At 34.8% G+C, this 20,885-nt stretch overlaps 1 protein-coding gene across 1 annotated transcript; it reads left to right on the top strand.

Annotated features, from left to right (window-relative positions):
• The first annotated feature begins 1,058 nt into the window (after positions 1–1,058).
• vapa (VAMP associated protein A) lies at positions 1,059–18,286 on the top strand. Its single transcript, XM_005801965.3, has 6 exons — positions 1,059–1,394; positions 11,242–11,394; positions 12,246–12,349; positions 13,912–13,989; positions 15,639–15,806; positions 17,322–18,286. Exons 1-6 carry the CDS (start codon positions 1,337–1,339, stop codon positions 17,484–17,486), a joined length of 726 nt encoding a protein of 241 aa, XP_005802022.1. The 5' UTR covers positions 1,059–1,336; the 3' UTR covers positions 17,487–18,286.
• The last annotated feature ends 2,599 nt before the right edge of the window (positions 18,287–20,885 follow it).

Raw genomic sequence — 20,885 nt, 5'->3', positions numbered from 1 at the left:
AATGTCAACCTGAACAAGATGGCTGTTAATGTTTAGTCAATATTTAGCCAACACCGATTGTACGACTTTGTTCACTTCCTCTCTGCCATTGCTAAAACTCCAGACAGATTACGATTCTAAATCTACATCATCGCTCACAACTTCTGTTCACTGATTGGCCTGTTTGAAATTCTACTGGAGAAATCCAAGTCAATGGGAGAAAGCCCAATGACAACAGAAGGAAACCAGACCAATAGGAAAAGATAATCACTCTGTGTTACGTTTTTCATAGTAGATTTTAATTTAAAAGTCATAATTTTATCCTAATTTTTTTTATTTAATAAATAAAAAAATTGACTTATTAAATCAATTTAATGTCATGTTTGTATGTCATTATTAGCTGTAATTAGAAATAGTTAATAGAAATAGATAGATAGTCTTTATGTAAGTCATCTATGTAATTGGTTTTGAGGAATTGAGTTACTGAAACAAATTCATTTTTCATAATTTTATTTATTTAATATCACATTTTACTTGTAAAATAGCCTCATGAACAAGATGGTCAGGCTTTTCCATAATGTTCATGATTTGCTAGATCAAGAAAATGTGTTAATTAAATCAATTTAATTTCAGGTTTTATGTTTTTATTAGTTGTAATTAGAAAATCAATATAGTTAATAGACATAAATGCTCAAAAACCGGAGTCTGTGTGTAATTAATATATATAATGTTTAACTGAATTGAGTTACTGAAATAAATAAAGTTTTCATATTTTTAGTTAATCAATATGACTGTTTACTGGCAAAGTAGTGGAATTTAATCTATTTTGAGCATTTATTTTATGATACGAGAATGAGATGCAATGGTAAAATGTTCCAATAAAATCTGATTTTGTTATCAGAGGTCATGACTTGAAACAAAAATGAAAAAAAAAACGCCTCATGTTACACCAATATATCTAATTACTATCTAATTACTACCCTACATGCTTTGCAACTTATTTTTCCAAAATCGATTCCAGGTCTTTCCTTTCCTCACAAGCAACGTAAACCACAAACAGACCAAGTGAGGCGCATTTAATCTTATGAGAGTCACATCGGGGTATTTGAGCAGTTTTTATCAGCTGTTCTAAGTATTTTAGTGTATAACGAGTTTAATGTAGCGTAATCTCATCAGTTACCGAGCCACGAGGACGCGGCGCAGGGCTGAGCTCCCAGCGTCTTCAAGTATTTCTACCCACATGCTGCTCCGCCGCTAAAACTCCGCCAGTGTTTGACTCACTCCGTGGCAAGGCATCCAGGATTTCCACTTGTCACTCCACGATACCGACAACTAAGTGCATCCCCCCTCAGCTAAAATGTCCAAGTTGGACCAGGTCCTGATCCTCGACCCTCCCTCCGACCTCAGATTTAAAGGTAGGATATTTAATATGTCTTGACATGTAAAGTGTCTTGTGTGTGTGTGTTGTTGTTTTTTTATTACACCCTGGAATGATTTGTTTTACGCTGCTTAGCAGGCTAGCGAGCATTCACCGCCATTTTAAGTTAGCTAAGGAAAAAACGACGGGCCTTCACAGCCTCGGACTCTAGTGACGTGGCTAACCGCCGTAGCGTGCACTTAAACGGGCCTCCACTGATAACCACGTCGCTGGAAATAAACCATCAACAAAGTAGTAACGCTTTGAAGGAACTATTGTGTATCGGATGTCAGAGTTTAAAAAACGGAATTAAAATGAAGACATTGCGTTGTACGTTTGCTGGTGTACATTCGGTTTCTGTTACTATGCAGGTATCACCCAATGTTAGCCTTACAATTATCCAACAGGAGGTGACGAGGATCAACATAAACTTTATTAGCAACACATGTCGTTTAGACTAAGACACTAAACGGAGAAATATCTCCATGTTCAGCTGATAAAGTGGCTGACAGTTGAATGACAAACTTAGCTGACTGCAACATTATACCGTTTTAGTGGCGCTGGGCTAATATTAGATCGTTTCTCCTAAACCTTTAGCTTATAACAGCTCATTGTAAATGTGTTTAACGGAGACATTGTTACCAGAACCCACTCAATGGGTTATAAAACCATCCACCAATTGGGTTGCCAGTGATTGCTTTCCTGACTGTGATAAGGTTCAGTGATGTGTCAGCTAGCCATAGTTAGCTTAGCCTGCTAGCATTACTATACGGTGAAGTTAGCACTAAAGTAAAGGACTATTTCACTGTTTTAGGGGCATATTTTAATAGATTTCATCTCACGATATAAAATATCTACACTGATCAAACCTTAACTGGGTAATTTTAGTCGGAACAAGTATTCATAAAAATATTTTTGGGGGATTTGTGAAACTCTTATTCAGTTTTTTAATACTTGATGTGGCTTCTTGAATCAGCTACTGCTAAAATTCAATGAAACTATGGTTTATTAAATACCAGAGGGAAAATAAATATTATTGTAAATCATGTTAGTCAAGGTTCTTCAAAACGTTGTTGTGGACAGGAAGGAATTCCTGTAGCGGTCTGTATTACAGTAAGTCTGAAAAAGCCTCTGATTGAAGAGACATTGTTGTTGTAAAGCGGTTTCAATTGTTCGTAATTTCCACGATTATTATTTTTTTTGAAGAATCCTTCTTTGGTTTCAGAACCAATTTCTTTATCAGATTGTTTAGCTTATTTACGTTGCTGTTTCTGACGTCACCATGACAACAAATTATGTCATTGTTTGGAGAGATTACATACTGCACAACAAATGTACAGAAAATGCACCATCTTTTTGCAAAAACATTAGGATCTTAGCTTTGCTAAGAAGTGCAGGTGTTTATAAGTCAGTTGGGGATATGTGAAGCTGAGGAGATGTTATGTAAAACATAGTTGATACTGTTGCCCTAAAATGTAAATGTAATGAAAATGTAACAAATGTTGCAATTTTCTACCGGATTACCAAGTGTGAAAACACATTAGATCTGAACCGATTGATGATTCTTAAACACGAGCAGGACCCAGCGACATTTGTAGCCCATTTGTAACTTTGAAGAGCATTAATTTCCCTTTAGAATAAATAAAGTATTTTTGAAATTGAACTGAATGTCTAGTCTGATCTCCACGTTTTGACTCCAGCTTCAGTTCACTGCCTGTGAAACTCCCATAAGTTCGTGAATGGATGTTTTGCTGCCTTTTCTTGAATCTTTTCCTACCAAACTTTTTCCTTCCACTCAATGTTTTCTTCTGGACATTTGTTCAGTCAGCAGTCTTTCCTATGATTGAGACTGAAAGATCATTTAGAGACTCGGGGAACATTTCCTTTGTTGTTAATTAGCTTATTAGGAGCTGACACAATGAGTTTCCAGTCTAACGTTTTCACAGTATTATAGTTTTTTAAAAAAATGAACTTGGTTATATTTGTGTGTAAAACACTTTGAACTGCCTTGTTGTTGAAATGTGCTATACAAATAAAATTTGATTAATTGAATAAGCAATTAATTAGTTAATCAGATGGCAAATCAAAATGAAGGTTATGATTTCAATTATTTTTCAAAGGGCAAGTTTGTTTAGAGACTTCATAATTCATTTTATTTATATTTTCGGTTGTGTGTGGTTTTAATTTCAGTTTTGTTTTTGTTTTTATTTTGGTTATTTAAAATGGCATTATTTACACAATTACAGTTCATTGGTCTTGGGGAGAGAAAACTTGCATTACTATGCTATAGTGAATATTTTACTTAAATGGTTTGGAAACAACAATATTGTTGCTTATCACAATAATTACTGGGACAATTTATCAAACATTATTATGACAGGCCTACTTGTAATCATGATTGTTTTAATCTTTTGTTTAAAAATAAAACATTTTTTAAATCTTACATACAAAATGTACAGTTTTGGCTTAATTACAGTTCTGAATATGTTGTTGTTTCATCAAATAGGCTTTTTTTAGTCTTTATACTCCTGTTAACAAGTAATTGATTCCTAAATTAGTTAACAATTATTTCAATAATCGATTAATCGCGAATAATTGACTCAGCCCTAACTGTAAAACATCTTGTTTTTTCTGTTTCTGTTTTTGCAGTTTGGTTATCTGGTTACCCAAAATGTTGCTAAATAAAAAATTAAAAAGAGATGAAAGCTTTTCCAATGCTAATTTAGGCACACTGGTTCCAACTGGATAGCAACTAGACTGCCTTGTTTTGTTTTTTAAATATTTTGTTGTCTAATGACTAAATTTAGCTGCTTCTCTTGAAGCGATGAAGCTTTCCTTTTCCCAAAACTCTAAAATAGTCATAAGTGTTTCTGTGGCTTTTGGTTTTAAACGCCGTCAGTCTGGGTCTGTTTGGCTTTCAGAAGGCAACAAAGAGTTAAACCCTAATACCATAAACGAAGGTTTGTGCCTCAGCTGAACCTTATATTGAGAATTAGCCAGGTGACGGAAACATAGAGCATAATCTCATAAAGGACCGCCATATTTCACCCTGTTTAAGAAATCCAGCTTTAATTCAACTTATTCTGATAACTGATCGGTCACAGGGTTTTATTTTTCTCATCAGATCAACCTTTCACTGTAAATTTAAATGGATGAAGGCCTAAATTGCATTGGCATGACATAGAAATTTGTATGCTTTTTTTTAATTTCTTTTAAATACCATCCTGTCAAACTATCTTGCATGTAAGGAAGTAGGGCTAAAAAGCAGAAGTTTGGGTCTTTAAAGTTGCTCTTAATGGATTAATGAGTGGGAGAAATGTAATCTGCATGTTCCACCAGAGTGGAAGAAGTTATAATCTTCTTCTATGGTGCATTGGCGCATCCTCACTGTGTGTGAGTCAAATGTTGTGGATGATTTAGTGGATGCCAGAAGCATCTCTTCTGGCATTGTGTAACCCGACTATGAACCAACTCCAATTAAATTATTTAGCTGCCGTAATCTAATTCAAATTCAAACAGTAAATTGAAAACAAAACATCATCTGGAGTTCCTTTTTTTTTTCTTTATTTGGGTAGCATGGATGAAAATGAAACGATTCCTGTCGGACGTTGAGGAGCAGCATTAGAAACTATCCATGTCGTCTTCTTCTTCTTCTGCTGCTGTTACAGAGGCCGAGCTAAATTGGTCTGTGTGTATGTGAGACCTGGACTGTTTTTGGAGGCTCTCTTGGGATTCCTCCAGCAAAGCAACCAGGGCAGCCCTCCTCTCCTTGACTGGTATTTTTAGACTAGGACGGGCCTGGGGACCCTAAGCCCAGCGTACTTGCAGAGAGATGGGAAAAGATGGAGCTGGCAGTGGTTTGAGGAAGAGGTGGCATCTTTCAGAACTACGGTAGTTTATTTTATGCTTACAGTGTATAAAACACAGCGACTGTTCTTTTAGTCTTAATTCTACTTAATGGATCTTTGTACAAGCTTCCATCCAATGGATTAGGAACTGACTTTAAAGAGGAACTTATTATTCAAAATTCACTTTTTCCATGTTTTTATACTTCCGTTTGGGTTGTGTATTTCTTCTAAAAGCTTAAGAACAAAAATACATCCAATCATTTTCTGGCAATAAGCTAACGATTTTTTCGATGTCTGGAAAGTGAGCCATTTCAAAAGCCTCCTGATAAGTTAGAACCAACAGGCTCCGTGTCGTTACCTAGCAACCCCAGCCGAGTTCCGCCCTTCACCTAGCAACCCCAGCCGAGTTCCGCCAGTCACCTAGCAACCGCTTAAAATCTTAAGCGGAACTCCAGCACGTTTGGTCAGCTGGTTTTACCATATAAACGCTGCTGGAAAGGACAAGTATTTTGTTGATGACTTAACTTCTAGAGATACAGACACGTGTTAAGGAAAGCCATTACCATGGAAATAGATGTAAATCCTATGATTCAGCTCCCACCTGTCACCTAAAGTCTCCACTTCCACACAGATGACTACTTCAGACTTGTAGCGATAGCTTAGCAGAATTTCAGAACCGCCTGCACATTATTGACATCACGCCGCTTTCAAAGAGTGTGGGAAATTTAAATATTGTCATAGAATCAAATATGTTAAACAAAAACTATAAATAAAGGCGCACACAATATCAGATTTTTAATTGAATTATTATTTATTGATACACATTTACGATTGAGAAAAATAGTAAAAATAATCCTAACAATATGGCAGTTTTTCAACATCATTAATTGGAATTTCTTGTAACAAAAGTGACACATTTTGCTAGACGATAAATTGCTCCAAAGTTTAGTGCGATAAACGATAATATTGTTTGAGACCATTTAAAAATAATATAATGGCAAAATAATTCAAAAACACATTCTGAAAGCTGAATAAACTTTAAATTCTAATGAGCATTTTTTACTAGAACTGGAAGACATTTTAAATACCCAAATTAAACAAAACAACAGAAAAATGATTAATTATGAAATCTCAAACAAAATTATCCTTCCAAAAAAGGGCCTGTTGAGACAAAAACACCAAACTGAAGACTTTTACCATCCAATTTTTGGTAGAAAGATGGAGAAAAGAGAAAAATTATAAATCAATCCTATGGAAATTATTGAGCTGGTTTTAATTTATCATGCTATTAATTGACTTATTGCTTATTTCGACAGGTCTATGTAAGAATAAATCAAAATCTTAAATAATTTTTCATTATAAATTATGCCCATCACTATAACAGAGGCATAATACTGGAAATATTAAATGATCAGAAGTGTCTTTCACAAAGTTCACAGTAACTTTTTCACCTGGTTAATCTGTTTTGACCTGGATAATCTGTTTTTACACTGGCAAACGCAGTGGAAACGAGGTTTTAAAAGATATGCAGAAACCCGTCAAGGTTCCTGGAAAAGTTTCCTGGAGTGGAAACGCTCTTCAAGTCTGGATTTTTATTTTTATGTCTTCCTTGAAGATGATTATCTCTGTTATTCTCGGGTCATAAAACACGTTCTTTGTCTTTGTTTGTTTTTCTTAATTTGGACCAATATCTTGCCCTTTCCCATATGACAGTAATAAAATTAGCGACTCTCCTCGTTCCAACAGTTAAAGTTCAGTTACTCGTCAGCTGACAGCGATTAACGATATCAGTAGTTTTCCATTAAAATGTTTCACCTGTGCGTTCACCAACAATCACTAAGACTGAATTTATGGCTTCACAACAACAAGATGAGATAGATTGACTTTAAGGAAGTTACTCTTATTTATAAAGATAGCTGCAGCTGCACATACTAAAGCTGTGGAAGGACGAACTGAACAACACGTCTGTTTTGAGGTTTTTCAAGTTTAAAGGAATGTTTTTTATGCTGCACCTGTCTGAAACAATTCCCCAGTCATGAGTGTAACTGCGTTTAGCTAGGTGGAGTCAGGCAGTCATGCAGCGCTGCTTATCTCTCTTAGCTTCATTCACTCCTCCTTTATGTGTAACAGTGGAGTTTGCTTAACAATAGAGTATTTGATTATAGCTTTTATTTGTTTTTGTTTCTTTAAAGAGCATTCCTTTGGTATTTTTAAGATTTTATTTATAGTACTCCACATAATATGGATTAAAATGAATGAAATCTTTTAACATGGCGAGTTATTTTAATCCAAAATTGACATTAATCTTGGTACTAGAGCTGAAATTATTAATTTTGTAGCAAAAAGACTAATTAATGGAAATAAACAACTAACTTAATGGTCAGTTAATTTGTAACTGGAGTATAGAGACTCAAAAAAGAAAAAAAAAGTTGAAAGAACACGCCAAGATAAAACTGTAAAAAAAATTACGTTTTACATTTAAGATAAAAAAAAACTTAATCTGTAAAAATGTTCAGCCCAGAGCTCCTCAGTTGGTTCCAACTTTACAAAAAAACAAAACAAATCATATTAATCGTCTTTTGCTATCTGATTAATCGGCTAATAAAAGAAATAATCACCAGATCAGCGCTACACTATTGATAAGCTGATGCAGTGTAGTGTTCATCCTGTAATTGCATTTTAGGAAACAAAATGTTTTGTTTAAAAAGATAATTTAATTGTTTTATTTGCATATTTTATTATATTTCTAACGTATAAAAAGGCTTAAGAAGATAAATGAAAAATCAGCAGAAGGTGCCAATTAATTGTCAGAATAATTGATTACTAAAACAATCTTGAGTTGGTAGCTAAATTTGATTTGATGAGAGACAGAATTAATTGTTTCTGAGATTATGGAATAAACATTTTATTGGACTGTGATGTGGTGCCTTTCAGTGGTAAAGACTTCTTTATAAGTTCATAATTTTATTTTTCAGCTATTGTTTACCCCTTGCTTTTTCATGTCTCACATTAGTGACGTAAACGTTGATAAAATCCGACATTCAGACGCTTTGAAAACAAGCAGAGCCGTATCTGATTTAGCACCAGATGTAGAAGTGGCTCAATTTTATTTTGTTTTTGGGTGAAAAGATTGAAATTGGGTCGCTCAGACTGCCATAAAAAATCTGATATGGGTCATATTTAGGCAAAGAAATTGGACTTAGGTCTCATTTTCTCAAGTTTCTTCTCATCACATACTTATTTGCTGTAGCTCCTAGCTCCAGATTGTCAGAAAGTGGAAATGTAAGTCTTCTGGAAAATTAAATAAAGCTGTTTTAGAACTTATTAATTCTTTTAACCAAAGTTATTTAAGAGCAACATCTTGTTCTCTGCAGTCAAAATATTACCAGGTGTGAGATGAGAACAGTATGGATTCTCACATACTGACGACCGCTCATAACTCCCAGATTAATCTGGTTCCTGAAGACTCGGTTCCATTTGTTAGCGCTGAAACCTGGGCTGAGAAGTAAATGGTCAATTAAAGTAAGGGCTGCAACCTGCACAATTTGCCTGTAGATAACTTTCATTGCTGTATCCAAACCTTTGCCCTCCACATAAACCCATATTTTTCAATTCCAAACAAGATTTGGGTGATTTGAAAATATTTCAGGATGTAAAATCAAAGGCTTTCCCCCAACCCAGTTACCATGCTGTCATAAGACGTGCTTTCTGTGCAGTCTCCCAGGCTAATTGGCACAGATTGAGTTTGTTGTACCCCTGACTTGGCGACCACTTGTGTTTTTGACATGGTATTGATGATGAAAGCAGCTTGTTCTGACCCTGGTTAAAGCTCTAATTTGAAGCCAGCGCTGTCACAAGATGGAGATCTGTTGCATAACGACGCATCCCCTGATAAAAGACCCGACGGGGGGAAGGACTCTCGTTTCCAATATCATCATGGGACGTCAATATGAAATTATTTTTCTGGGAGGGGGCTGACAGTAATTGATTCAGGTGGTTTGTTGGATCTCATCTGCAGGAAGTCGTCGCTGTTTATCAATCTGTGCTCAACCTATAACCTGCTTGATTAAAAAGTGTATACAGGACAGATTTTATATGTTACACAAAATACTGCATAAATGTGGATGTTGACTAAAGAATGAAATCAAAAAAAGTTTGGCATCTATTTGAGGCATGTCTGCACCAACTATCAAATTTGAAATGTCTGCAATTTATTTTCCAAAAGAGTTGAAACAAAGACATTTTCACACCTGTTAGTCCTGTAGACTTGGTTCTATTGGGAACTAAAGTTGCAACATTTGTTATATTTTCAGATGGTTTGGTGTCAAATTAACCAAACTAATTGCAAAACCTGTTCCCCTCCTCACCTGTGGTGGCGCTGCACCGGTAACTACTCAGTAAAGCAACACAAAACCTCTGAAGAAGACACTCAGGGGAACTTCCTCCTTCACGAAATGCAAACAAAAATGAAGAAGCTATAGATTTCAACGATTATATGATTTTTTTTTTTTTTGTGAACCACAAACCATTTGTCCCACTAGCGCCAGATACACGCGTTTGTTTTGTTTCCATGTACCCAGAATGCCCTGCGCTAAAGTTCGCTTCATGTTTCTGAAGTGGTGTCCGGTCGGTTTGCATTCACATATGCCTTTGATCAATCAAAGGCTTTTAGGAGGACCAGAGTTTGCTTTTTTGGTTCGGTTGTGCATTCACACCTCTCCAAACGAACTGGACTTTCTAGACAAGCGAACCAGAGCTAGATTAAAATGGATTAAACATGGTCGGTGTGAATGAACCCTGACTCATGTTCTGCAAAGTGTTTTATTTTTCCAAGTCTTTCCACAGAATCTCAATCGAATCTTTGGGCCATTCAAACATATTTCATTGCGTCTCTCGCTTCAATTTAATTCATGAAGGCACGGAGGGTTTGAATACAAATACATGTAAAACATTTCACATTTAAATTTGTAAAAGTTTGGAAAACCATTGTATTTTCCTCGTATTTCATATTTTTAAACCACTTTAAATTGGTCTGTCATATAAAGTTACAATTAGGGCTGGAGAACATGGCTGAAAAATGTGTCACAATGTAAGCTTTTCATACCAGTCATCAATAATTATTGATTTGTTTTTTGTTTTAAATATCGCCAAACTGGTGATGTGACTTTTCCTGTTTTACCCACAGTTTCACTCTATGGTGTTTATTTTTAAGTAGTTATGAGGCACAGTGGTGAAACCTGAAACTGTTCAAGTTACTCAACAGGTTGTTGCTAGGTAACCAAAGAATGAGTGAGTTGCTAGGTAACCAAAGAGCGAGTTAGTCAGTTGAGTCAGTGTTTCCTTTGCCTACATTTCCCAGAATGCTGAATCTACTGATATTGATCATATGTATATCGCAATATATATATATATATATATATATATATATATATATATATATATATATATATATGTGTGTGTGTGTGTGTGTGTGTGTCCAATAAATCAATTAGTTTGTGGTTAGAACTTTTTAAAAATGTGGAAAAACTTTGGTGTTTCTGCATCATGTTTTTGTGTGATTTGAGCCTCATTTAATATTACCAGCATTAAACAAACAATTGTCTTTTTCTTTATTTAGTTTCAAGCTTTCTAGTTCTCTTTCTTTTTATGTATTTAATCAACTCTAATGCTAGACGCTGCAGTCTAGCTTCAACTTAACAAGCCGGCTATTCAATAAGGCCTTCTGACCGTGTCTGTCTGATTGAGTTGCTTTTTTCTATTTTTCTGTTCATCTTTTTAAAGTCTCTTTTGAACCTCGAAACCAAACACTCCAGGCCTTTATTTGTGTCAGTTACGATCTTGAAATAAAGTGAATGATTTGCATTGACTTTGTAGAACGTTATACATGTTTTGCAATTTAACGTATGTGCAGATTGCTTTTGTCGGGTGTGTGTTGCATTGAATACAGAACTAGAACCTGTGTGTGTGTGTGTGTGTGTGTTGTTCTGTGTGTATCAGGTCCGTTCACAGATGTAGTCACCGCTAACCTCAAACTGAAGAACCCATCTGATAGACGAGTATGTTTCAAAGTGAAGACGACGGCGCCTCGCAGGTACTGCGTACGGCCAAACAGCGGCGTCATCGACCCAGGTGCAGCTGTCAACATCTCTGGTAAGAAACTAAAATATATTTCTGCCATTGAAAAATGATTTTTGTGTGTTTTCCTTCCAAAAACTTCTGGTTTACTCTTGTTCAGTCCAGTCGTTGTACCCAACCTTGATGACATTTTGTTTACTAGAATACTACAATACTACTTATCCCTTATTTTTGGATAAATTAAATAAACAAATGTGTATTCTTGTCCATTCAGTGTATATTGTATAGATTCAATTGAAGCCATAGTATAGTTCAGTTTAATTTAGCATTTAAGCCCAAAAGTTATCCAAGGAAGCTCAGTTGATGACTGTTGATGACTGTTGATGACTGAGCTTCCTTGGACTGAGCTTCCTTCCTGATTTACTGATGACAGTAAATCATTTATTGCAATTTTTCATCCTGAGCAAGCATGTGGCGAAGGTAGAAATTAATTTAAATGGGAGGAAAACTCAAAACACAAGGAAATTATTGAAGTACTGAACAGATTAATCACGACTAATTCAATTAATTGTGATTAATCAATTAGTAAAATAACTGTCAACTAATTTAGTAATCAATTAATCCTTAATTGGAGTATGCAACTAAAAAGTAATGTGCTCCAACAACAATATATTCAACGTAGTAATTAATCTAAAACTGTACAAAACGTATATAAATTTTGCATTTAAAATTAAATTCAGGATTTGTCTTTAAATACGTCCAATCCAGAGCTCATCAAGCGACAGCTTCTGTTTTTAGCTTCTCCGATTGTTCCTTAGTTTGAAGCATTCGCTCAGTGTTTTCAAGTTTATATTTAATATTCTTTTATTTTTGTAGTTATTAGTTTTTTTAAAATCTATTTATACAATAAAATCTCTTTTTTTCAGTTATGCTACAACCCTTTGACTACGATCCCAATGAAAAAAGTAAACACAAATTTATGGTTCAGACGATTTTCATCCCATCAAATGTTTCTGACAATGACACCGTGGTAAGTATTTATTAGTTTTTTAATTTCATTTTCAGCTAAATGTTTCCAATGTGTTTAAATATCAAATATAATTCTGATTATTGGATCAGAGTTGGAATTTAAAGTTGTATCCTTTGACTTTGGAGCAAATTTTTACTGTTTATTGTTGTTAAAATTCAATGTATGAATGGGTTCTTTTGAACACATTTCCACCAACTCTTACATTTAACATATTAAATCTAGGCTTAAATCAAATTTTTAATGAGTTAATTAATTCAAAATAATCTAAATAAATACTAATATTAATCAATAATAAATAAATGCTGCATCAAATAATTAAATGTTCCCATTAAATTAAATAAAATGTAAAGAAAATTTGAATATGGGTAGGCTACTTTTGTTGTATTTATTCATTTCAGTGTTTATTTTATCATCTTGTTTTATTTTCTAAAGATATTTTAATTATTTCAAGGACTTTTATTTTCTGTGTTTTTATTTCAGGTTCTGTATTTCTCATTTTCAAATGAAGGGCCAGAGTTTCCTTAGTTGGAGCGACTTTATTCCTAAATTTATTGAACACATGTAACAAAACGTATCTCAAACATAGTGAAAGAAATTGCTAAAATATTAAACATTCAGAAATTTGCCCAAACAAATTGGCAGCATTGATTTTTTTTCTTAAATATTGGTCAATTAGTTCCAGTTTTATTAAGACTTTAATATCAATCATGCAGAACTAAATAAAAAAATGAATAAAACTATGACAAAATAGGCTTCCCAAAAAAACCAAATCATATTTATTTGGTTTTATTTAATGGGGAAATTATTTATTTGGTGGAGTATTTAATAATAATATTTAATTTTGAATTAAATGGCTTACCATACTTGGTAATAAACAGAGAGATAGTTTTTCTGGCTGAAAGAGAAACTATTTTGTACATGTTATGATTCAAATTTTCATATTTTGGCTCATTATTTCTCTTTATATTACTATTATTGTTACGTTTGATTGTTTTTATGGGTTTTTTTAAAAATCTGGTTTATGTAATTACATAAGTGATGTTGAACAAATTACATGAAATAAGTCAAATCTATACCTAGGATCAATACATTTGTACATTTATATTCAGCAATAAATTAAAAAAAATTGTTTATGTGGGGAATTGCATTCAAATATTTTTTCTTATATTGTTCAGCTCTCTAGATTGCTTTAAAAACAAAAAAAATATTAAAAGTAAAATGTATTTTTTAGTAGTTTCTTGGGTAAAATCTAGATTTTTAGTTTAGATATGTCCCGCATTTGTCCACCAGGGGGCAGCAGACGCTTCGCAACACAACTAAACTAGCTTTTATTCTTTCTTTTTAAATATGAGCCATTACTGTTTACATATTTAGGAGAGTAAGGCCAATGCTGCATCAGTTTAGCAGATAAAAAGATGCATGTTGTGAGTTTTTATTGGGTTTCAAGGTTTGAGATTACATTTACGTTTGTTTGTTTGTTTATTTGTGTGTGGATGGAGGGGAAAAATAAATCTGTCTGGATGCAGTTTGAGTTAATGAATGACGTGTTTCTGATCCGTCAGTGGAAAGATGCAAAGCCCGAAGATCTCATGGATTCCAAGCTGAGATGCGTCTTCGAGTTGCCCTCTGAAAACGAAGTGGTGAGAGATTTTTTGATTGAGAACTTTTGTTTTCATTCACATTTTTCTGACCAACAGAAACACATAAAGGTGTGTCGCACACACTCATTCACTTTTATATCTTAAAGTTTAACGGGAACAAAAACTACTGGATGTGTTTTACTAGCTTTTCACAAAGAGAAAGAGAAAATGGCTTTGCTTTTTATTTTTTTCTTAAAAATGATAAAATATTAGATATATATGAAAAAATACAAGTAGTCTTTGAATGTTTTTATATTCTTGAGTCATTTAACATTTGAAACAAGTTTTAAATTGGACTCTTTCGATCGTAAAAGTTGCAGACAACTGGATCAAAGTCGAAGCATATTTGTATTACTGTCGTAATAAATCCTAATAAACTAAACTAATACTGTAATATCTCAGAATATTTTTGCAAGCTGCTTTAACGATTAATCAATAACTGAAGTAATAGTCAACTAATTTAGTAATTGATTAATCGTTAACTGGACTATACAGTTTATAAAGAAGTTTTAAAAAATTAAATTCAGAGCAATAATTAAAAGTAAAATGTACTAAATTTATTAAAATTTTGCATTTAAGATAAAAATGTTTTAGTCTAAATATATTTTGGCCAAACGTGACGCAGTTTTGGCTTCCTTTAGTCAGATTCACTAAAGGAATGTTATGTTGTTGCATTTTAGGCAATAAAATATTTATTTTCCTCTCTAAAAAACTGAATTTGTTTACTTGCATTTTTTATTGCATTTCTAATATTGTGTAGGATGTTAAATAAAAAAATCTGTAGAATATTCAAAATATTTTCATTAAATTAATCGATTAATTGTTGCCAGAGTTGGGTAGTAACTAGTTACATTTACTCAACTACATTTACCTGAGTAACATTCTGAAAAAATTTACCTTTAGAAGTACTTTTACTGCGCTGTGCTTTTCACCTTTATTTGAGTGATTTTATGAAGTATTTCCACTCGTACTTGAGTAAAATTTCTGGATGTTTTACCCAGTGAATGAGAAACAAACATATTTTAACCAAAGATTCTCCAGACACACACCTGCAGTTTTTGTTAAAGTTTTTTGTTGAAAGAAACATTTATTTTGTCTGATTTTATTTTTTGTACCTATATGAATTATTTTCATTTTGGTATTTAAAATACCAAAATTTCCACTTATGTTTACATTTTGGTTGGTCTGAATATGTAATTGTCAAATATTAAATGATTGCTAATTTGATCAGTACCTGAGTAAACGTTTTACCAAATACTTTTTACTTTTACTTGAGTACTTTTATTATGAAGTAGTGCTACAGTAATGTTTTTAAGTACTCTTCCACCTCTGCTTGTTTCAGCCATATTTGTATGTGTAGTCGATTTACATCTGAAAGCCGATTTCAGTTTTATTTACAATAACTAGTTGGATTGTTTAAGCACTACTCCACAGTAGCCCTGTTTTATTTCTTTGCCCATGTTGTCATCTTGGCCGTCCAACAAACAAAACCACATCAATCGTTACTCTTTTTTTTTTTTTTTTTTTCAATCAAAGAGAAACTTTGACAAAGCCGCCTTTCTCTGGCGTATCGGTGGGATCTAACGGGTTGAGTCTGGCCATGCTGGATTTCTCCTCAGTCATGCTTTTCCTCCTCCTCTGTGGGGCAGAACGACGTGGAAGTGACGCGAGCGGCCCCAGTGATAAACTCCCTAAAGTCCGAGCCAACGGCTGCAGCTGCCGTGGGAGACGACATGGAGGTGAAGAAGCTGCTGGAGAAGTGCAAGAGGCTGCAGTCGGACATAAACAAGCTCAGCGAGGAAAACAGGCAACTGAAGGTCAGACATGTTGAAAAGACTTTTAAAAACCTGTTTATAAAGGTTAGCCACGTACCAAGACAAAGATAAAGTCCCAGCTCATTGAGAAGCAGAATAATAAAAGTTCACGCCACAGTTAGTCACTGGGTGGGTCCGTTATGCTAAGAACATACAGAACCGGCTGCTGGAGATGAAGTCTGTATGCTTTAAAAACTGGCTGAGGATTCAATCTGGAAAAGTTTGTAATTTTCTACAATAAAAAGCAGGAATCCTTTTTATTGCATCATCAGGTTTTAAATGGCAGAGTTTCTGCAGGTTTCACAAACCCACATTTAAAACATTTAATGCCATTCTGGATCAAATTTAAGACCTGTATCATGACTGTAAGTCGGTTCTCCTCTGTTAGCACATTCAACAGCCAGTCCGTGATGTTGATTGACAGCGCTAAGACCCGCCTCCTGGCTCTGATTGGTTGTTTCTAGTCAGTGCTGGGAGAAGGCAGAGGAGCTCAAATGTTTTCAGATTGTCTGTCATACTATATTGTTACAACCTGGTCGGTTTAAACAAATAAGCCCCGCAGCTTTAAGGATGTAATGGTAGTAGTAAACTATTAATAAAGGGATGGTGTTCAGTTTCAATGTAATTAGATGCTGCAACAGATAAGTTAATAAAAGTTAATTATTGTGTTTTGACGTTTGGTTGGTTGCTGGTGCTCTAATGCTGCGTTCAGACCGATCGCGATTTGAGTGTCTGGTTTACATCCAGAGTCTATGTGGACGCGTTGAAGCGTTTCAAGTGTTTGACACGTGTTGACCAATCAGAGAGACTCTGCTTCGTGACGTAGTTGTTGTCAGGAGATGCAGGCACTGATGCGGGTTAGCAGGTCGTCATACGGATAGGGTATGACGACCTGAGACGAAAACGGCGTTGATGGCGACCCTCGTCACATCTGAATTATCTGGTAAATTCAAAGATGCCGACGTCCTGTTTATTTCAGTAAATAAAACCAAGACACTCAATATTTCGTCCGCCATTGTTTAAAGTGACTGGGAGAAGAAAAAAAGGCAAGAGACTCCAACATGCGTCAAGCTGTTGTTTGTTCAATAAAAATTTAACACAAAATGTTAAGCAGAGATATCCGGGGAGCCTCTGTTATGATTGCAGAAGCTTTTGGTGCCGCTCTCTCATTTGCATCTTCCATTGTTCAGATCTACTTGGGGGGAGGGGGAAAAAAAGGCAACAGGCTCCAATGCACGTCGAGCCGTTATCAGCTGTTGCAGTTGTTTATTAAATAAAAATTGAACCCAAAATGTTAAGCAAAGACACCTGAGGCTCTGATTACAGAAGCTTTTGGTGTCTCTCTCTCAATTTCGTCCGCCATTGTACAAACAGACAGGCGATGGAAAACAACGGACTTCCCAACGCGCGGCACAAGTAAAATATCAAGTGTCAACCTGAAGCGTCTTCGCAGCATTACGACGCATCAGATCGCGGTTGCTAACGTCTTGATGGCTGAGGCTTTGTTGCTTCTTGCAGGACGAGGGAATGAGGATGAGAAAGATGCAGCCGCGCCCAGACCACATGACATCAAACTCGACCAACATCGTCGGCCGAGAAACCAGCGCCGCCTTCCTGCCCTCCCTCCTCGTCGTCATAGCAGCCATCTTCATCGGATTTTTCTTCGGGAAGTTCATCTTGTAGACTGGTGTCGCGTACGCCGGCCATATCCCTTCGCTCCGGCTCCAAAAAGAAAAAAGAAAACAAACGACGACGAGGCCTGGAAGAGCAAGACGTCTTTCTGTTGACTTTGCCATATCATCGGTTGTGTGGCCTACAGTGAACGCATCTGTACAGCTTCATCCAAAGGCGTCGCCTTTTTACAATGTCGCACATTTATTGAGCCCAGAGAGTTCACTTAAAAAAAAAAACAACAAAATTAATCCCTTTCTTGTTTTGTTTTTTTCTTTCAGTTTTTGATTAATGGGTATTAATTTGGTGGGACAATGGAAAGACGGATCACGGAAAAACCGGGAAGCATTGGGAAGAAGCAGTCCAGTTTTTGTTCCTTTCTTTGCTTCTTTCTTTTTTCTCTCTCTTTCTCTGTGTGCTTTTAATAGGAGTTGAAAGAAATGCTAGGCGTCTTGTAAATGTTATTTTAAATCCTTCCAAACAAAAACACGGACAGAACTTCCATTCAAACGTTGCTGGACTGCCTCTGAAGTAAATTTGTTTGTAATTTCTACTCTTTTTTTGTTTTGTTTTTTGTTGGAATGTTCAGATCCAGCTGAGGAAATCGGTGCCTCGTTATGTGCATTTGTCCTGTCCTTTTCCTCACAATTCAGAATTATTATTATATTATTATTATTATTATTAATAAACATTATTCACATTTATTCCTTCTGAGGCAAGTATTGACTGAAATGAGGTTTCCATTTTTAAAACTATCTCCCATGGTATTAATCATTGACCAAATAAAATTGAAAAAAAATGTGGTTTTCATAGCCATCTTTTGCTTTTTTCACTTCCAGAAACTTTACTGTTCTTTATAGTTTAGGTACACGTATTTAAAATTAACATTCTTTTAACTTGTCTTAAATGATGGAATATTGGTTCCATTGTACATTTACACCAAAACATTTGGAAATTTTGAGATTAATTTAACTTATTTGCAAGAAAAAAACTTCTAAAGTCTCTGAAATTGCTGTGGGAACAACAGCTGAAACTTTTTTGTTTTAAGTATCTGAAAAACTGCCAAGATATTGACAGTTCAGATATATCTAACAGATATTGTTAGAAATAAAACAGTTTTATTTCTAAGCGGTTATGAAACGTTTTTACTGCAGCTAAACCAGTTATTATATATGTTGAAAATGTGACTTTGAAAAATTAACACTTTTCTTTACATTTCTACAATTATAACTATTGCAAAAACTAAGTATTTTGTTCCCAAATAAATATTTATTTTAACTATTTAGTCCCAAATGAAATCTTTATTTTCCAAAAGTAGTATCTAATTTTCAAACCAGACCTACATATTTAGCTTGCTAACTAAATATGTGTGTTGCTAGCTAAATATTCAGCAAGAAAGTTAAATGTTTGGCTCGCTAGCTAAATATTTAGCTTGGTAGCTACGCGCTAAATATTTAGCATTAAAAGCTAAATATTTGTCTTACTACATATTTATGCTTCTAATTAAATATTTAGCTCGTAAACAAACGTTTAGCTTCTAGCTAAATTGAGCTGATGCCTAAATATTTGGGTTTGGAAAATAAATGTTTGGATATTTAAGAACATTAACATTTATAAATATATGAATAATATGGTGAAAATATGACTGAAAAATTAACACCCAATGTTTTTCTTTATGAAAAGCCAAATTATTGCTGTTGGTTTTTCTTTGTATATTTACAAAAGTGAAGTTGACATTATGACATTATTTACTTCAAGCACAAACTGAAAGGTTTGGTTTAATTTGCTGTGGGAACATGTTCTAACTAAAGTGACCCAACAGTCCAGAACCAAAGCTCGGGTTCTGCTGATCTTTTCTATCAGATCTGTTGGAGATTAATTGAGGCAGTTCCATGTTTTCAGCTCATTATGACTTTCTGCGTGACGGAGTCTGTTACGGTAAATTCAGTCAGATAACGAGCTGAAATTAGCTCTCTGTACGACGTTCCCGTTTCCCACGCAAGCACAAACGTCGAGTCGTTTTATCAAAGCGTGAAGTTGAGGTGATTCCACGGAGACGGGATCGTGGGAAACGAAATGTTGACTTTCTCCTTTTGGCAGCAGACCTGAATATTAAACTGACTGTTTGGGTCAAAATGAACGGCGTAGAAAATGCTGGCAGTGTTTCCACGCTCATAAATCACAGTCAAATAGAACTGCTTATAAACACGCTGAACTTTATTTAGTTTATTTTAGTCACTAAACTTGAAAGCTTAGAGAATGGTAATAGAGCTTTTTAAAATGTTTCCGTTTTTTGTCATAACGTGATCACATTTCGGACATTTCTGAGCTTGAAAAGTTTAAATTGGCAAGAAAAAAAACTCAGAAATTTCTAAATAATAATAAAAAAAACTCTTCTATTTCAATAGTTGAAAATTTGCGAGTTGAAAATTTTTTTTTTCTCCGATGAGTTTTTGCGGCGCTAGTGGCTCGTATTTTTTCAACAGTAGGCAGAGAGGAGAGGGGGGAAGACATGCGGCAAAGGTCGTCGGGACCGGGAGTCGAACCCGCAACGTCCGCGTCGAGGACTAAGGCCTCCAAACGCCACCACGCGTTTGGAGGCGCAGGGGGTTAGCACGCCCCACGAGTTGAAATTTTGTAGAAAAAACACATTTCTGAGTTTTGAAAGTCAAAACATTTGCTAGAAAAAAAAGGGTTGAGATTAATCTTAGGAATCTGAGAAAAAGAAATCGTGGAAATTTCAGAGATCCAAAAGTCAAAAATGTTCGACTACTGAAACTTGGAAAATGTCTGGAAAAACTTACTGCAAATTTGTAACTTTTGAAACTTTTTTCTTTAGAGTATTTCTCAGAATTTCAGTTTTTGTGTGTGTTTGTGTTTGTGCAAATTTTCGACTTTTTGAACTCAGAAATTTCCACGTTTTTTCCCATAAAACCTTTGAGTTTTTTTGATGATTTATTTTTCCTATCTAGTAAACAACAAAGAAACACATAAAACAATGTAAAAAATCTCTAACCTTGCGACCAAAACAATTATTTTTTTTACAGTTTCTGTTAAATGATAAAAACAAAATCACTAATACTGTAATCCAATATTCCTGCTTACCGACAAGAAGTTCAGACGTTTCACTTGGCAGAACATCATATCCTGGAACAATCTTGACGTCATTTCCTGTCATATGCATCAACTGATTGAATAACTTTGTGCTCAAATAACAGAAAACATCAATTTTTGGTTCCGTTTTGTGAAAGAATTAATGATATTGTCTTCATATTAGGATTGCTTAAATGTAATAATCTCGGAAGGAAACGTTAAACGTCTGTATTTTTATTGGCTCAAACATGGCGGCTCTCCTGATCAGGCTGTTGAGAGCAAGGATGTAAAACAGCGACATGTTTGGGATTCAGCAAT

The sequence above is a fragment of the Xiphophorus maculatus genome, chromosome 6, assembly GCF_002775205.1.
Source record: "Xiphophorus maculatus strain JP 163 A chromosome 6, X_maculatus-5.0-male, whole genome shotgun sequence".
NCBI lineage: Eukaryota > Metazoa > Chordata > Actinopteri > Cyprinodontiformes > Poeciliidae > Xiphophorus > Xiphophorus maculatus.
This window is presented reverse-complemented; position numbering and strand designations above follow the sequence as displayed.